The sequence below is a fragment of the Ochotona curzoniae genome, unplaced genomic scaffold (assembly GCF_017591425.1).
Source record: "Ochotona curzoniae isolate NIBS_2020 unplaced genomic scaffold, NIBS_Ocur_1.0 contig_3520, whole genome shotgun sequence".
Lineage (NCBI taxonomy): Eukaryota > Metazoa > Chordata > Mammalia > Lagomorpha > Ochotonidae > Ochotona > Ochotona curzoniae.
This window is the reverse complement of record NW_024465894.1, coordinates 3,561,312-3,580,531: the sequence shown is the minus strand read 5'-3', so window position 1 is coordinate 3,580,531 and position 19,220 is coordinate 3,561,312. Positions and strand designations below refer to the sequence as shown.

At 54.6% G+C, this 19,220-nt stretch overlaps 1 protein-coding gene across 3 annotated transcripts in view; it reads right to left on the bottom strand.

Annotated features, from left to right (window-relative positions):
- Nucleotides 1-5,962: 5,962 nt before the first annotated feature.
- NFATC2 (nuclear factor of activated T cells 2) overlaps nucleotides 5,963-19,220 on the bottom strand; it is a 120,358-nt gene continuing 107,100 nt past the window's right edge. For all 3 annotated transcript variants that reach the window (XM_040981304.1, XM_040981305.1, XM_040981303.1), the window contains exon 10: nucleotides 5,963-9,578. In XM_040981304.1, the coding sequence (XP_040837238.1) occupies nucleotides 9,523-9,578 (56 nt within the window). In that variant the 3' untranslated portion in view covers nucleotides 5,963-9,522. The remainder of the gene's footprint in view (nucleotides 9,579-19,220) is intronic.

Here is a 19,220-nt window from a genome sequence, read left to right as displayed (position 1 = left end):
AGTGACCGTTGTGCTCATTAGAGAATGGGCAGCAACCTGTAGAATGGCACAAATGAAGGGGAAGCCCTGGGGTGGTGTGGGGCCTCTCCCTGCTGTCTCCACCGTGGCAGCTGCTGTGTGGGGGCGCATAGTAGGACTTTAGGAGCTGTTTGGTAGATGAATGATTGAGTCATGGATGGTAGCAGTCAGCGGTGGGTGGCCCACCCTGGTAGGAAGGAGTGTTTTATGGCTGGTGTTGTGTGAATTGCCCACACCTCGTGATAAGATCAGCTGCCCACATGCCCCATTAGAGCTGTGAGATTCTTGGTGGATGAGGTAGACATGGCTGCCTGTGTCCCGGTGGGTTGGTTCCCCCATCCCTATCTCTTGGCAGGCCACAGGGGACTACAGCTGAGGACACCCACCACAAATGCACCTGGGTTTCTGGAAGGCAAGCCAGCATCTGCTGGGGTTTAGGCACAAACAAGAACAATGGAGAGTCTGCCTTGTGTTGGGGGCGGGGAGAGGAGAGGACCTAGGAGAGGCCTTGACTGGAACCCAAAGCAGTCTGAACTTAGGAGAGACTTTGGGGGTCGGGGGTAAGAGCCTGGCTGTGTCCTGAGAAGGGGGAGGGGCTGGGGTGGCTCGCTCAGGAGCAGGACCTGGGGTTGGTCAGGACACAGGGGACCGAATGGAGCTGCAAGAATGCTCAGTGGGCCCCTTCCAGATGCTTCCATGTTCCTTCTGGAATGAGAGGCGAGGGCATAAGGAGAGGGCCCTGGAGAAGGAGGGTGGCGGAAGCAGGGGGGCATGGAGTAGTCTTTGGGAAGAGTTGGGAGCCACCTTGGGATGGTCTGTCTTACACGGGGCCTGAGCTACAGAGCGTGCGTGTCTGAGTCTCAGCCATGGCTCTCCAAAGCTTCACCTGGGCCTGTTAGAAACACAAGGCCTTGATCTGCCCCAGATGCCCTGTAGGAGCTTCCAGGTGCAGCTTGCTAAGGCCTGAGGGCCTGGGTTGGGTGTGAGGGCTGGGGGAGGGCGATGCCACAGCTGAAGTAGCTGGTGGCAGGGAGTGAGCTGAGCTGAACCAAGTCAACAGCTCCTGAGAAACCAGGAGGATTGCCCGGAAAGGGCCCAGGGGGTTGCAGAGGAACCCTGGAGGAGGTTCAGGGGGACAAGCCTGATCCCTGGAAGCTCAGGATCTGCCCTGGACACAGTACAGGTGTGAATCCTACCCCCGCACGCTGATGAGCCTGCTGTGCCCCAAGTGCTCCTGGGAATCCCAGAGGCCTGTGGGGGAGGCAGGTAAGTTAGCTGTAGCCGGCGGAGATGAGGCTTGGCTCGGGCCTTGCTGGCTCCGAAATCGGAGGTGGTCATGGTGTAGGCCTGTGGGGGCAGCAACTCATTCTACAGAAGTGGGAAGGGGCGAGGGGTGGGCTCTCCCCTGCGGCCTGTGGAAGACACGGCTGAGTGGAGATGGGGCCTGTGTGCTTGCCCGGGTCATGCTCTGCGGACACAGCCATCGTGTGGACTTCTATCTGCTAGCACTGAATGGGTGAGTGGGTGTCACTCTGAGTTGTGGTAAGGGTCATGGGGCCCTGCCCAGGGAGTGAGCTGGGTAGAGGGCCAGTGGAAGAAAGAGGGGTTCCAGTCCCTAATGGGGGTTGGAAGAGACTGGAGAGTTGGACGCGAGTACCCATAACGGGCAGGGAGATGGGCAGCCGTGGGCCTGGGTCCCACTTCCCAGGGCAGAGACCCTGCACTGGGCAATGCTGGGTTCCTGCTGGTTTGGCTGCAGGTGGAGCTGGGGGTGGGTGGCACACAGGAGTGGAACCAGGGCGCTCAGGACAGGCTCTAGGCCCCTCACTTCTGTCCCGGGGGCGAGAGGCACCAGGTTTACTGCTGCCTACAGTGAGGGGAGCTGGCTTTCTGGAAGACCACAGGAATCCTCCATTAGGAAGGGATAAACCGAGGTGCACCTGAAAGCTCTCTCTCCAGTCTCTTGCCGACTTTGAAAAACATGTGAAGTCTGAGGAAGTGGTGGATTGATTTCCTGTACTTTCCAGGCGAATCCGTGGTTGCCGGGGTGCTGCTGGCGTCTAAAAGTCACCCAGGGAATGAGGGGCCTACTGCGCCTCGGGCCCGGGCTGTGATGTCCAGCAGACCCCAGCACTGTCCTCTGCTCTCATGGGGTCTGTGGGCATGATGGACAGACGTGATGTGATGGACAGGAGCTCAGTCCCCCTCAGCAGGTGTGGCCACCAGGACTCCTGGAGACACGGGGAAAGGACTCAGCGAAGACTCAGCTCCTGCTGGCTCTCTGACACGGCCTGGGCTCAGCTGCCGCTGCCCCAAGCTGACGAGCGTGGTGGGGAAGGGGGAGGTCTAGGGGCGTGTTGGGATGTGATTGTGCAGTGTCTGTCTAGGTGGGTGGCAGTAGGGGAGTCTGGAGCATGCATGTGTGAAGTGACATTCTGTGGCAAGCGGTCCGAATGCTTCCTCTGTGAGAACAGCCTGGAGGCTCTGAGCTGGCAGAAGGCATGGGCGTACGCTCAGGGGCATCTGATCCATGAGTTCTAGAAGGCTGTCTCCCCCCCTCCCCCCAGCACCCTGCAAACCAAGGTCAGGACGGCCCTGGGGCAGTGGCTTGGGCTGTCATATGCCCTGTGTCCTGGATCCAGTGCCAGGCTTTGGAACTGGGCAAGTCTGTTGATAGACAAAGCCACGTGGGGCAGCTCCCCAGGCTTGGCGGCTGAGTTGTGCCAGGAGAGCAGGCAGATGCCAGAGTTGGAGACCACTGGCCCCAGCCCAGTGGCGTGAGGTGTGTCACAGATGCCCAGTGGTTGGGGGACCAGGGTCGTGGGCACTTGCCCTCACTTGTTCCTGAAGAGTCCTGCCTCGTGATTCTCTGACCCTTCTTGGGTGACTGCCAAGCTGTTTGAAATTGGGGTTATTGCTCGTTTTTTAGGGTGACTGCCTACCCCAGTGTCTGTTACTGTTGCCTGTCCCACTCAATTTGATATTGGGGTGACTACTCAGACTGTTTGATGTGGGGGTTACTGTTTGATCTAGACTGTAAGTGGGGGAACTTCCTTGCCCCAGAATCTGGGGTGACAGGCTGATGAGGTTCAGCTTGATATTGAAGTATTATTGTCTGATATGGACATAGATGGTTACTGGGGTAACTTCCTGATCCGGATTGTTTTGTGTTGGGGTGATTGCCTGTTCCAGACCGTTGGAACTGCTTCATCCCGAGTTTATTGGTGTAACCACTTGTTCCAACTCACTTTACTTTCGTGATGTTTCCAATGAGACTCACTTTGGTATTGAGTGGCTGCCTGACCTAGACTGGTTTTGGGGTGACTGTCCTGTCCTGTTTATTTGGGTGATTGCCTGATATAGACTGATATTGGGGTGACTGCCTGGTCCTTACTCAGTTTATTTTCGGGTGACTTCTGACCCAGACTGTTTGATATCAGGGTGCTTCCTGATCCAGACTCTAACTACCTATTCCAGATTGTTTGATATTGGGGTGATTGCTTAAGATTGATACTGGGGGAACTGCCTGTGCCAGGATCAGTTTCATATTAGTGTGGCTGCCTGACCCTGATACTGGGGTGACTGTTCCACTCACTTTGTTATTTGGGTTATTGGGAAACTGCTACGAGATGTTTGCTATTGGGGTAACTGATATTTTAATATTGGGGTGACTAACCCAGACTGATATTAAAGTGATTGCCTGCTTATATTCAGTTTGCTGTTGGGTTGACTACCTGATCCAGGGCGTTTGTACTTTGGTGATGGGTGATCTAGGCTGTTTGATACTGGGGTGATTGCCTGGTATAGACTCAGTTTGATACTGGGATGACTGCTTGATGAAACCGTTTTCTCAACCTGGTCCTGCCACCAAAGCCTATTTCTTTCCAGTTGCTGAACCCAAGATGAATCAGCGGTGTTTTCCTCCACCAGCCTTATACTTCTTGAATCCCCACTTGCTACCAAACCCGTGCTACTTTCTGCTGCTTGGTACACTACCACCCCCACGCACTCGTGTGCAACAAGGAGCATGTTCACACTCGCCAGCTCCTGACCAGGTCACCCTGACATGTCCTGTTGTGTATTTCCTTGTGTAAACTCAAGTTCCTGACTTGAACTGTGTAGTTAGCCAACGTCAGGCCCACAGGGGGAGAAGGAATGTTCCCTCCCAGGCAGTGGGAACGCAAGGTTCCTCCAGGTAATTTAAGCTGAGGCTGCACTGACTAGAAATCTGCTCTCAGTGGACTGTGCAATCTGCAGCTGACAGTCACGAAGCCCCGAATCTCCATTCTCACCTGGCATGTGGGACTCTGAGGGTAGGCTGGCATTGTAGGGACCCCGTGTGATTCACACACAAAGGGAGAATGCGGCCTCAAGTGTGTGAGTGACTGGATTGTTCTTTTTTCCTCGGCTTTAGATAATCCTGGGTTCAGAAGTGGCAGGCATTTAGGGAGGTGTACACAGATGAAGCAGATACCAGCAGGGGGCACGGGGCACAGGGTAGGGAGCAAGGGGCAGGGGGTAAGGGAGGGTCGCCCCAAGCATGAAGTAGCCTTGGCTGGATACATTCTTGGAATTTTGAGTCATGGTAGCACCATTCTGCTGGCCCTGTTGCCACAATGCTAGAAATACTAAAATTGGGAGCAGTCTGCCTCCTTTGGGAGCTGGCCTTGCCCTTGTGGCAAGGGTATGAAGTCTGGGGGTGGAGGAATGGGTGGAATGCACATTAGCAGGTCCCAGGCCCTGGAGGGGGGGTTAGGACATTTCACAAGGTCCCTGGAGGCCACCAGGACCATGCCCAGATGGCACTGCTGCCTCCAGGCTTGGGATGGGGATCTGGGAAATCCCTGAGACGTAGTGGGGTGTGTCCTCAAGGCCTTGCGTGGGACCCTACTTCGCAGGAATTTGAGGGCAGCACTGAAAGTAGTGAAGGAAGCTCAGACTTCACTGGCAGTGGTTTCTTCCAAACCACCTGGGTGCTTGAGCTCTCACTGGGGGACAAGGGGAAACACCATTCCGGCTGGAAGGTTCTATTCTTGCCATTTCTAGTGCTGTACGCAGCTTTGATGGCACAGGTGTGTTGTTTGAGTTTTGACTTTGGAATTTGGCAAGAGGTTCACAACAGGAAGGATGGTGCTTACCTTCCAAGTGGCTGGCATCACACCGTTGGCCCCAAATACCCCGGGATCTGACAGAGTCCAAGGCTGATGAAATGCACAGAGTGTCTGGATGCTACCTCAGAGTAGGTTATGGCAGAGCCGGGAGGGAGTCAGACCAGTGCGGGGAGGTGGGGGGGACCTTATGGCTCTGTCCCATTGGACAGTGGCTTCTGAGCCAAGTGTTAACTGGGAAATGGAACAGAACCTCCTAACACTGAGAGAAGGTGTGATTGAGAACACAGCAGGTGCACAATACCCCAGTTAACAAGAGGTTGCCCCAGGGTCCCCAAGGAGAGCAGAAATGAGACACACCAAAGTTGGTTTCAACCATTTTATTGCTAAACTATCATAATACAAGGCGTATAAAAATACTTTACACATAGCAAAAATAAACTGCATTAAACGAGATTAAAAACGTCTTGCATAGGAATGTGATGTATTCAAACTCATTTAACAGTCAGGATTTTCCCAAAGCTAAGCCCTGCAGCTTAGTCTTTCCTTTGCCTGGTGGAGAGACTTGGATTTGCTGGAGAATCCCATGAGAACTCTCCACAGCCCATGCCTCTGAGGGCTGCAGTGGCAAAAGGGCCGAGTGAGGCTCGGGCACCAGCTGTCCAGGGCGCGACACCCGAGATCCCACTGACCACGGCCCGTTTGACGCTGCAAGCACCTGCTCTAGAAGCATGACAGCCAGTGCATAGATTCTGGCCCAACCCCAGGCACCTATGGGTGGGGAAACACTCTGGTATGTTCTTAACCTGCTCCCTCGGGCTCCTCTTCAGGGGTACTCAGCCAGATTCCCCATCCCCTCCTTGCCAGTCCCAGAGTAAGGACTATGGTGCCGGCTAACTTGGAGGCAGGTAAGCTGAGAAATCTTGGCATTGGGCAGTGCGGTTGGACATGACACTGCTTTTGTCATGAATGCCGGATGGCCCGGCTATTAGTTGGCTGGTTTGGGCCCATGAACTCTACACCCAAGCTCAGGGTGAGAGGAGACCCCCCCTGGAGGCTTTGGTGGATCCTTAAAGAGCTGCCTCTCCAGGAGATGCACGTAGGATTGCTTGTCACAGCCACCACCCCCACCACTGCTTCTGTAAACACGGCTCTTCTGTGGACCTGGCCATCTCTAACTGTGAGCAACAGAAAGCACTTGGAAATGGCATGTCTTTTTTACATGGAAATAAACACTTTCAGCCTCACTAGCAAGTGCTGAGCACGCAAATGTCAGAACACATGGGCTTTTGGTCTTGGTGTGTCAGCTCTAGCTCACTGGGGCAGGTGCCTCGGCCTCTGGATGCACATGAACGCAGGTTGTGACTTCTGGCTCTTAGAGGCTGTCAGCTCCACTCCTCCCAGGCTGTGTGTGTGCGTGCGTGCTGGGGACCCAGGTTCTCTTTAGACCATGGCTGCAGGTGGCCAGCAGTGCTAGGTTTGTCAGTTCCATATGGATGCCTTGGCCTGCGCTGGTAAGGGGACCCCCTTGGAGTCTCCCGTCTGCAGGCAGGGCTTTGTTGCTGGTTGGTGTTGTTTTCATTGAAACCCCACTCTGAGTCTGTCTTTGGTGGGGATGAAAGGGGGTGGTGGTCTCACAGTCATTCTCTCAGTGAGGAGACCCAGGCCCAGTGCTGAAGAAAGTCCACATTGTTCTTAGGCAAGGGACAGGTATCTGTCTGCTCACGACCACTCCTCCCGCCCTTCCCAGCCCTCTGGGAACCTTCTGAGAGGAAAAGTGTCCCCATTGGAGGGCTTTGGTGTCTTGGAATGTCAGCAAATCCTTCTCAAATACATCATTTCTCTTAAGAAAAAGAAAACAAAACACAAAACCCACATGTGTAAAAAGAGACAATTCCAAAGACTTCTGAGCATTTATAAATATTTTCTAATTCCAAGAAGGGTGTAATATTCTGAGGATAGCTAGAAAGCATAAAAATACAGATAAGAAAATAAAATTTAATGACATACTAACGAATTCAGACTGCTATGTATTATCAAGCCGCAGTAGCTTTTGTACAATGCAGGAAGACTCGCGACCTTCGGCAATACACTCAGCAATGTGTCCCCCGTCTGAGGGCTGCCTATTTACACAAACTTGGACATGGCAAGTGCAAACTACGACTTAACTGAGACCCTTCTAATGGACGTGTGGTACGTCCTGTCATTGCTCCGACTCTCATTTCCCCACACAGTCTTGTGCTTTAGAGGGTCTTATTGCCTCTTCCCGTACTGAAAGTATTTCACAAGCAATTGCTCCTGGCACCTCTGACGCATCCAGCTCTCCCGACAGCTGTCGGCTCCTCCTCCACGTTCCATGACCTGCGTGTGTCTGGAGACTTGCTTTCTCTCTTCTCGGCTGCTAGGTGTAGTTGTGGATCAAAGTGCTTCCTGCAATATCCAGCTGAGATGTGGTAGCAGAGAGGGTTTGTCTGTGTGTGTTGTGCACACACCCAGACACGCACATCTGTGTGCAGGGGCTGGAGCTACCAGCAGGCCATTTGTGCTAATCCCAGGCAGGAGACTAACGATGGAAGATGCATTAGGGCTCTCGCCCTGAGGACAATGGAGCAGAGCCACTTGGCTACAAGAGCAGGAAGGCACTTGGGCGAAACATTCAGATGAGTGAGGGAAGACCGGATCCCCTGGCGTGCAGGCTGCGGCCCTGAGCCAGGCCGAGGGAGAAGGGCTCACTGTCCCCAGCTCTCCTCCCATCCGGTGAAGCTAGGGACGCCATGGGCCACAGCTACTGCCACAGGGGCGTCCTCGGCTGATGAGAAGGTACTGCCATTGCAGATGCTGAGAAGAGGGCATGGGGGCACCCCTGAGGGCCCAGGGAATGGCGGATAGAAACTGATCAGACCCAAGGTGAGGTGCAAGCAAGCCCACAGACCCAGCTCCCAGGAAGGCTGATCTCTGAGGAACCTTGACAAGGAAGCCAGGGCGTGGAAGACCCACCCTGGGCACTTGGTGGCTGTGACTTTGATCTTGAGTCTGTATGCAGCAGGCAGGGCTAAGAAAGCTCCCCTGGGTTAATCTTTGGCTGCGAACTGAAGAGGAATTCCCAGTTTATCCTGGGGAGGGGGCGAGGAGCAGGGAGTGGGTGTCATGAATGCCTAGAGAAACAACAGTCCCAGAAAAACTCACCCAAGGACTCTAAGGGTTTTGTTGGCAAAAACTGCACCAATGGAGAAAGATTAGATTAGTAGTGAGCTCCGTGAGAAGTCACAGACAAGGGGTCTTCAAAAAAACAAAAGTGTGCTATGAAAAAAATAACTGCATGGATTTCTTGGGAGGCCCTTCACTTGACCCACATTGGATGGGTGCAGAGCTGGACCTGTGGTGGCCCCAATTCAGTGAGGAAAAGGATGTGCCTGCCGATGGAGGCAGGGCTGCAGGGGCTGGCACTCTGGGGCCCTCTGTAGGTGGAGTCAGGTAAAAAGCAACCAATGGCTACCTCATGAGATTTCCTGTTTTAAGTTGAAGGTGGAGAGGAAAGCGGGCTCCTCTCCTCTTTCGCTGGATAAAAATCCACTTGCAGAAGCACAGGGTCCTTTTTCCTTAACAAAAACACTTGAATTTTTTTGGGGGGGGGCGTGGATTGCATTAGCCGTTCTACCATTTCCTCTTCAAAATTTCATGCACATGATGGATGGGAAAGTACTCCAGCCGTTAGGACAAAGGCAAGTGGGGACCTTGGGGAGCGGGACAGCCGCAGCAGGAGTCTCCTGGGTCTGCAGGTGCACTGCCCCGGGGTGGGGGGCAGGATCTCGGCGGTCGGCACCAGCTCCCTGACGCAGAGAAACCCAGATGCTAACAAATGTGGACACGTTATAACTTAACACCAAGACACTGGGAGAGGTGGTCTTGGTGGGGAAGGAAATTTTGTTCAGGAAGGAAAAAAATTCAGGACCAAAGCTTTTGCGATGGCAAGGATGGGCCCCGTCGGCGTGTCAGTTTTGGGATTCCTGGGGTGGGGCAGGGGGCCATGGTTGTATGTGTGACAGGAAACATGAATGCCGAGGGCTGGGGTCTCCTCAGTCAATCCCAGGCTCCAGTCGCTCAGACCACAGGTCAATTCTGAGTTCTGGTGTCCTGTCTGGGCCCAGATGTCACTTTAGTGGGCAGGCACTTAACAGCTGGCTGAGATGCTGGCAGGTTCCACTGGAAAAGTTCCCACGGATCTAAAAGGAAGATGCAGAGAAGTACAGGGCCGCTTGGGTCTGCATGGGCGGGGGGCCGGCTCCTCTATGGGCACTCAAACGCCTTGTTCTGCATGCAGCCTCTGGGCCGAAGAGCTGGACAGTGGGGGACTCCGAGGGGTCTGCTATGGAAGGCGTCTGAGTAATGGCGGCTTCTACGTCTGATTTCTGGCAGGAGGTCCTGAAAACTCCTTCCTGATGATCTCATTAACTGCAGAAGAGAGAGAAGGGATGGAGATCAGACATGCTTAGCTGCTCTGTGCCCCACGGGCTCATGCGCTGAGCTAAGGCAGGTGTCTGACCCTCCACACGTCGCCCTGCCTTCCCCTTTGGGACCCTCTGTTTCTGGGCAGAGCAATCTGTATTCCAGCTCTGGGAGCGGAAGTCATGGCCATGGCAGAGGTAGGGCCAGGCCAGGGGGTGGAGCTTCAGTCACCTCTCTGTCTGTATTTGCCCTATACACTTGAGGTTGTCTTTAGGATGCCTAGTTACTGGCCGGATGACAACGTCCTGCAAACCCTGATTCTGTGAAGAAGTCTGAACAAAGCCCACTTCCCCGACCCACACAGGGCACGGTTCCCACCCAGCCCAACTCAACGGCCAGTAAAACAGGATTGTCTCTAACAACAGCATCACAACAGCGGTCTCCGGGTGAAGGGCTCCTTGGTGAGTCTGCAGAGGTAGGAGATGTCCTCAGACTGCTGCCCTCACCCCCTGCAGGGACGCAGGGAAAGCCCCCTTCTCCCCGCTGGGGCTGCTTTGCTTGGGTAGCTGCTTCAGTCGGCCACCCATTCCTGCAGCCAAGGCCACTGGAGTTGAGACAAGCTCATGTGTCAAGAGCTTCCTTCCTTCCACGCACTTGCAAAGAGGGAGCTACCGCCAGCAGCCCAGAGGCCAGGTAGGTTGTGTCCCGGAGGTAGAGTCTGCCATGCAGCCTGGGAGGGGATGGCGAGTCCTGTAGAGGTCCATCCAGGGTGGGTTAGTGCCCATTTCCTGTATCCGACACCAACTTCGTCCCTCACCTTCCTCTCCCTTTGTTTGTTCATCTTAGCTTTATCCTGATTGGCCAAACTGGCAGGGAGTGGTGCATGTTAACATTCCCCAGAGCCCAGGGTCAGGAAGTGCAAGCAGCTAGTTACCCAAACCAGGCTGCACACCCAAGTGTGTGTCTCGGACCCCCGGAATGGCTGTGTGTTTGTCTCAGTTCTCTTAGCTCATCGTGGGGCATGTCTTCCAGGGCTGCATGAGGACCCGAAGTGTAAGTGGACTGGGCAGCACCATGTCTGGAGAACATATGTAGTGGCTATAAGCAGGGACTGGCCACAGAAACCCAGGGCTCTAGACCGCAGCACTGTGCTCTGTGCCCAAAGATCTAGCTCACAGCTGGTCTATACATTCTGAGAGCTCAGGCAAGCAGGGGCGATTAGGGTTCCAACTCTTCCCTGCTTGGTGGACCACAGCATGGAGACACAGCTGTGAGCTCACTGCCTATCTGTAAGTGGGGCTGACGTAAAGAGGTGACCTATACTCAGTGCTCAGTGGGTGACATGGAGTGAAACCATGCACGGTAATGCAGGTGCGTGAGCATTGAAATAGAAACTCCACTGAACGGGCCAATACTGCTTGGGCAGAAGAGCTGAATGAGAAATGCCTGGGGCTTCTGCAGCTTTGCGCAGCACCTTTCAAAGCCTGAACTCTACGGGGCTTCCTGTTTTCTTGGCGTAGGAGGCAAAAGGAGTGGATCCTTGGAAGAAAATTTCCATGGCTTTATCTTTCTGAAAACAGTGGGAGGCCACAGATGTGGGGCCCCATGGCCCTTGCCCCAGGGTCGTTTCCCTTCTCAGAACAGGGGTGGGGATGTCAGGAAAGTTTCCCAGCAAGTGGCTTGTCCCCTTCCCCACCCCACTGTGGGTGACAGTGACACCCCTGAGTGCGAGGGCCCTGTGGGTGGGAGCAGAGAGTGGCACTGGCACACTGAGAAACGACAGTACTGAAACCAAAACCTTGCTGCGAAACCTCTCTCTGAAACCTCAGGGCCTGCTCTCCCTGCTACGGGCAGAGAGGAAGGGTGTTCTAGAAAAAAAGGCTTCCAAGGTCAGGCTGGAAACTGGAGTCCCAAGTTCAGAGGTTGGGGTGGGACGAGTCCTCATCCACGTCACCTGGATTCAATCTCCCACTGCAGACTCAGGGGCCTGGGTGAAGGGGAGACATCACTGCCCACCCCAGTTCCACGAAGCTCCCTGGGAACCCCCAGCCCGCGTCCTTCTCCCTTCCCCCAGACCCCCACCCTGTCATCGCCTCCTCCTCACTCTGCCCCTTCTCTCTGTCCAAAGTCTCCTGCTCCAGTCCAGTCCAGCAGCTTCCTAACGACCCCAGGACCCAGCCCCTGGCTATCTCTCCCACCCTGTGACCTTGCCCCCTGCTGCCCTCTGTCCTTACTGGTTCCCTAGGAGCATGGCTTCTCCCTCCTTGCTCACCTCATACAAGGCTCAAAGAGTCCCCTCCACACAGCTGCCTGATGGGACCTGCAGGGACTACCACCAGCCCAGTGGCCCTCAGGACCCTCATCTCCTGCCCCAGTCAGATCCTCAAACACCTCCTGTTTCCTTGTCCTCAGCATTTCAGTCATCTGGAAGCAAGTCCTCAGTTCTCAAGTCTGCCCACAGCACCAGGCATGCAGTCGATGCTGAATGCCTGCACTGTGGGCCCAGGCAGCTTGGTTATGGTATTCTGCCATCCCTCAAGTCCCACTGACAAGAAGGACTGCCGACCTGTAGCTGTCCTCCCCTATGGGAGCAGATGAGCCATTCAGGTAGACTGAGCACCAAGTGCTAGGTCTCGTTCAATGCCGGGGTATCGTCACTCCTGCTTTAGCAATGGGAAAATTGGCATACTGTGGTGCAAAAAAGGGCATTAACATTTTGATTGTGGGACCCCTAATTTGGACACTAAATGACCCACAAATTGGCCAAAAAAACCCAAAAATGTTGTTAGGAAGCTTGCTATTCACTGTACTTCCTTCAAGGATCCAGAATCCTCTGTCTTTTATGAGTGGCCAGGGAGAGACGGCAGCCTCTGCTTGGTTAACAGCAGTAAGGGGTCCCATGGCAAGCAGCTGAAGCAGGTACGCTGCCAACCACAGCATCACCCTGTGGGATCAGTCTGTGCTTTTGCCCTCTCCCCACCCAAGGGGCCTAGGGAGAGGTGCCGGGATGAGCAGACTGCCTGGGCAGTTGTCTATAAGTTCAGGCTCTTTCCTGAGCCTGTGCTGCAACCGGAAAGAAATGGGGGAGGGCAGGTTTTAAGGACATAGAAATGACATACTTTCCACTATTCCAAAGAAGTCGGTGTGATATGACAGAGTAGGTGCTGATGCACCTGTCACAAAGATAAGGTCAGGGGAAGTGGAGTTGACACAACACCTTGATGCAAGCATTTTGGAATTTGTGTGGTTTCCACGACCACACAGAGGATCCCAGGATAGGCTACAGCTGCTGCTGCTCTAGATGGTGTTCCAGGAAAGACGGCTGCAGGTGTTGCAGGGTGAGCATGTACCAGGGTCAACAACTTCTTACTGTAAGTTCTGAGCTTGGAGGGCGTCAGGGCTCCCGCCCTGCTCCTGTGCGCTAGAGCAGCCAGTGCTGATGGGCCGGCACTGGGCGGGGATGTGTTCTGGCTGGTAGCCGGATTTGACTCAGGAACAAAACAATAGCAAAGGAGGAAAGGAAAGGAGGGCACTTTCTCTTTCTGCTTAGGAGGGATGGCAAGGAGGAGGCACGGAGGCCTCTGTTGTCTGTCAGCTGACTCAGGATGGAGTTCAAGGGAAAGCGACTGCTCCAAGGGTCTCTGACCTGATACCTACATGCTGACCCCTTCTTTGTCAGGACCCAGAGATCCCACAGAGCAGCTGCTCAGGTTGATATGCACAGAATCCCTCAGCCTGGTGGCAGGTGCCCATCAGTGACGGTAAGGGCAAGTGCATAAAAGCTACTTCTCTCCAAACCCCCCACTCCAACTGCTGCCACTGGAGCTTACTCCCCTAAGACAGCAACGGCAGGCAGAAGGAGACAGGCCCTGTCCTGCTTCTCCCTGAACCTCCAGGATGTTCTCCAGGACCTGGGCCGGTCACAACGCCGGGGTCAGACAGCTTTGATGGGACTTGGGAAGCCAGAAAGAGCTCGGGACAGCCTATGTCCCCAGCCCCAGCTTATTGAACTTATTCCCAAGACTGCCAAGTTTAAGGCATGACGTGAGGGCAAGAGAGAGCCCTTGAGGCACCTGCCCAGCTCTCTGGGGTCCTTCCCTCTCAGGGCCAGACAGGAACTCCAAGAGCAGAGGAAGGGACAGGGAGGAAAGCCGGCTGCTGGCCTCTGCTGGCTCTTTGCTGAGTAACCTCCTGGCCTCCCCTCTCTTTTCAGCCATCTCCATGAGCTCTGGGGCACTTGGGAACACTGCAGAAAAGTTTTCCAGGAGAGCCTGGCCAGTGAGAAGAACAGAAATCACTTAGCAGGTATGTAGCCCAAAGCAACTGTATGAATCCTCAGGAAGTCGCGGGATTGTCTGCGTGGGAAGGGGGAGGCTGGAGAGCCGAGGTGGCCGGTGTTCTCCAGTAGCATGCCGCCAAGGCGTCCCTTGGACAGCCATCCTGAGCAGCCGACACTCCTGGCACTGCTTCCTTTGCACCTCTATCAGGTGCAAAGCCCTTAGGCGGGAGCATGGCCTGGACAGTACATGGCCAGTACTCTCTGAGGTCACTGTCCTTTGTTTGACAAGCCCTGCAGGGAAATGCACTGGAGCAAGTCCTGTCTCCGTGCAGGGTAGATGCATTCTGGGCCGCCTCACTGGGCCTGGCAGCTCCTCCGTGCATGCTTGGGGCTTCTTCCTGGTCTCTCTGGGGGAGCACCATAGTGTGGTGCTCTGAGGGATGAAGCCACTTTCACAAATAAAGGGTTAGTTCACACCCATGGCCCAGAGAACACTGGCTGAGTGGCACCATGTGGCTAACCTGGCACTAACTGGTGTTGGGGGAGGGCACAGTGCACACAGCACTGCAGCTTGGAGGCCCTGGAATCTCATACCACCCACAGAGGGGTCTCCTGGGTGAAATCTGGCAAGAGGATCCCCCAGAGTTCTGGGCTCATGTTGAGAGTAGTAAATTAATGTTGTCAGAAGCCCAGAATTACAGGGCAGCACGTCACACTGATGGCTGACTGCAGACTTACATATGCAAGAGCTGGTTGGGTCCTGGCTATTTCACTTCTGCTCTAGCTCCCTGCTAACGTACTCCACCAACCCATATGAGAGATGCAGATGGAGTTCCAGGCTTCTGGCTTCACCCTGGCTCAGCGGAGCTGTTTGGGGAGTAAACCAGGGAATGAAAGATTTCTCTCTGCAACTGTGCTGTTCAAATCTTAAAGAAACCCACAGTGAGAAAGCCCCTGGGCAGGGCTGAAGCCAAGCTCAGGGGAGTCGCCTACACTTGGGCAGGCCCTCCAGTGTGCTAATGGTGTGCTGACATTCCTGGCCACTCTGGGGCCCTGGCATGGCACCCCCACCCACACAAAGCACAGAGGAGAGAGAGTCCAGGAGCAGCGCCAGGCCGTGTGTCCCATGCAGGCCTGGGACAGGGACACCCCAGAGAGCATGCAGTCCCCCAGCGCCTCACCCACCCGCCCTCGGCTGGCCCTCCAGCCTCAGAGACCGATCAGTGCAGGGAGGTCCCCGTGGGGACACAGCCCTTGGGAGGAGCTCTGTGAGGGGATGGCTGGGAGAGGCGCAGAGAGGACCCTGCAGGCTGTAAAAGGTTTCTGCTTTCATTAAAATTAAAAATAAAAACTCAAACACACAGCTGGGAAACAAGGAGAAGCAGGAGGGCCCGATTACCTTTGACTCTGTTTTCTTGGACCAAAGATCACAGTCACTCTGTTTCATAAAATGTTTTGTATCCAGCTAAGGTGTGTGTCTATCAGCTCTGAAAAAGATGTGCAAAACCATTTTTAAGGAAAAAAAAAATCACCTTTGACCTCTAGCATGCTTCCACCTTCCTGCCATCCTCTTCCGCAGAACAGTGACTCGTAGCCACTTGGGATCCCAGAGGGAGCTCCACCCTCTGGCTGCAGCTTGGGCCCCAATCCTGATCCCCTCAGCAAGTGCACCAGGATTCACCCACCACCCCGGGCCCTAAGCACTGGGATGGGAACGCACTGACGGGAGGCTGGGGCTCTGAGTGTGTGTGTCTGAGCTGGACGAGGAACTCCCAGCTCCCTGAGGCCAAACAACAAAGCCGGCTCCTGCTATAGTCGGAAGAAAACAAGACCGTCCTTGGGGAGCTCTTCCGATGTCACCTTCCTGCAAGCTCCTCTTAAGACATGAGATCGGCCCCAGGGGCCACATACATGCGCAAGACTGCATGTTGCCTTCTGGGAAGCTGGAAAAGTGTTTTCATAGCCCCTTGTGTGGTCAGAGTGCAGGAACCAGGAAAGAATGAGGCCCACTCTATCGTCTCCTGTCTGCGGGGTGAGTCATAGTGAGCCCTCTGATCTACAATGCCTACAGCCATCAGGACACTCATCCCCCCCAGCCCCTTTGGGTGACTGAGCCACAGGACGTGACATTGGGTGCCTGAGAGAGAACTGGTCTCAGGGGTCAGTCTATTACAGGGAGCCCAGGACCCTCAGCAGTGGGGAACAGAACCTTCAGGAAGCAGAATGTTCTAGCTGGACTGCAGGACTTCCCCCACCCCCCAGTGAGAAAGGCGCACAGCAGGCCAGTCGTTGCCAAGACAGATCCTGTCTTAGTCAAAGTCCCAAGGTGCGCATGGCCCTGACATAGCTCTTAAGGATCTCCCTTCTCTCTGCTATGTCGACCTTGTTTCAAAACTAGGACAAGAATATGTGGCCTAATTCACAGTCACCTCATAACGGGGCCTTCCCTCCTCCCCTTCCTTCCCCAGACATGGAAAAGTCAACAGGACCAAAGCTAGATCCTTGCCACTGCCACAGCCCCATCCACAAGCAACTTGCTGCTCCTTCCAGCAACTCAGGGCCACTTGGAGCACCTCCTGCCTTGTGTGCATAGGGCAAGCCACCCTGACGTGTCAGCACGCCAGCAAGCTGCCCTGCTCCCTCTCGGGACACACAGCCCCACATGGCACAGTTGGGCTGCAATGTGCTCATTTCATCCAATCATGCTCCTTGAGCAGCTCTGAGGGCCAGCCGTCACACCCAGGCTGACCACATCCCAGGAGGACGACTTTGGAACTGGGGACCTGGGCAACACTGTCCACCCAGAACCAGGGTCTGTTCTCCAAACCTCCGTGAACTGAGCCATGTGGTGCTGGCCGTCACTGAGCTCCCACTGTGTCTCGGGTGGCACAGCAGATGAGCCCAGCTCTGTCACCTTCTCAGAAACACAGCAATAAACTGAGGCTTAGCCTGCGGGCTGCTGAGATGCCGCTTCCTGTTGACTTGTGGAGTTTCGCATGCGTGCTTCTTGGAGGAAAACAGCTCAGATGCCTGCCTTGGTGCAGCCCCTCCGTCTCCACCTCCACTCCTTCCCTCCTCCTGGCCATCTTTTGGAGTAACTGCATGACTTGCATCTCAGCTTGGAGTCCAAGGCAGAGAGATGGGTTGTCTCATACCAGCCTGGGACTGGGCCCCACTGCTCCAGGGACTCAGCAGTTCCTTAGTTGGGAAGACCCTTGGTCTGCCCTGGGGGCTCTTTGAACATGCAGAGGAGCACCTGAAGTTTCTGGCCAGGTTGCACAGTTTCCTGCTGAAGCTGAGTTTCTTTGGCTGGGGGTTGGGAGGGATGTAAGAATGTCCCCACAGCCAGGTGGCAGTGAGCTGGGCCGGCAGGCTTGATGGCATGGGATCGTGAGTGTGGGTACTACAGGGAGAAGGATGAGCAAGCAAAGAGACAGCAGGTCAAGATGGTCCCCTCTAGTCATCAAGAAGACACTTATGGTCCCTGCACCCATAAACAGGAAGCAAGCTCCCATGGCTGTATGGCAGTTCTGGTGATGAGGAAGATAGCAAGGGAAAAGAGGGCTCCACGCTCCACAGAGACTAGGCACCTTGGGGGCTCACTACTCTCCCCAGGCTACTACTGAAGGCCCAAATGGCAGTACCAGGGGGTGAGTCACCCCGCTTGCCTTGTGTAACACGGGAGGGCAGGTGTCTCTCTGGGAAGATGGGTTAAGACTGACAGTTTCCAAAGTTCACTAGGGAACAAGCTTCTACAGATTCTGTCCAGGCTACTGTGCCACCCACACTGGGCATGTCCCCCAGACCTCCGCAAGGTCAGATTGCACTGTGCAAAGACACAGCTTGGAACAGATGCCGGTGGCTTTAGGCATGCTCCAGGGGTTCTACAAAGAAAGCCAGACATCCCTACCTGGGGCAGACTTGCAAACTCACACTCTGAGCACACATCCACTGACTTTCTGGCATGAAAAAACCCGTGACTCTAAGCCAAGCTAGGAAAGGCTGTTGGGCACAGGAGGTCAGAGTCACAGCATCAAGACCGAGCCTCTAGAGGGGCCATTTGTCTCCCGAGGGCACGTGGCTATGCGACACCTCTCTGGTCGAGCAACCACGCACCTTTAAAGTAGCAGCCACCACTGGCAGAGAAGCGCCACAACCAACCACAGCAAGCTTCCTGGTCCTGCCTACTCATCGCGGCCTTGACTCCCTCTGGTAAGCAGCATCAAGAACTGCCAAAGAACTCACTGCCTTAAAGAAGAGAGCAGAGTAGCACTTGTTACTACCTCGAGCTGAGGTTCAGGAAAGCAGCAGTGTTCCAAGCCCATAAATCAGCCTATAACCACAACTGAGATGGTCAAGTCAGCAACTGATGGTTTGTGAGGGCTCCTTTCTCATTAGACGGCGGAGGACCAGAACGTGCATTTCTTCCAAGACACCTGTGCTCAGTGATGCTTGCCTGCCCTTGAGACGAGGGGTCTAGCCATGACAAGGCATTGTCAGACCCGAAGGGGCCAGGGATAGCTGGAGAGGGTCAGGTAGATGCCTGGGACGGGAAGGAAGGTTCTACCCTTTTGCTCAAGTTGAAGTGTAAACCTCCACCTGAATTCTTCACGCCTGGCCTTGGTTCCCGCCCCGTACCCCCAGCATGGCACCTGCTGTTCGATTGGTTGTTGAGTGTCCTGCTCATTCATTACCTTCCAGATCATCCCTCAGCTTCTCATCTATGCTAGGAACAGCTCACAGCAAAGTCCCAGCTCAGAAGTCCCACAGGCTTCCAAAGCCCGCCCCCCACCCCCAGTCCATATTCCTAAAATACCCTCTGATCTGACTTTTGTGTTTTAAGTTACAAATCTCCCACAAAAAAAAAAAATTAAGTCACATCTCTGATCCACCAGGCATAAGCAGGAGCTAGACGGCCAGACTCCTGCCCATGACGGCCACAGGTTTGGTACTTCATGCTCAGGACGAAAGACTACCTGGGGTGAATGGTAAGATCATGGAAGCGGTGTCCCTAAAGAATAGTGACACCGAGCCATGATTTGATCCACTCTGCTACCGATGGGCCTTACTGTCGAAAACTAGAACTTATCCCCATGAGAGTGGTGACATCAGGAGTGGGGCCCTCATGGTGGTCTTAGCGGCCTTCTAAGAGGCATGTGGGATCCCTGTTAGCACTGGCACCTGCTCACAGGTGGCAGGCTCTGGCACTGGAGGTAGGAGTTGCTGGTACCTATAACTTGACTATTGCCCCCACCCCAATCTCTGGGTGCTGTTGTGTGGCTGAGCTAAGGCCCTCACAGAATGCCTGGGTTGAGAACATGCCTCTTCTAGCTCCCTGTCTACACATGCATAGGAGGCACCTGCCACCG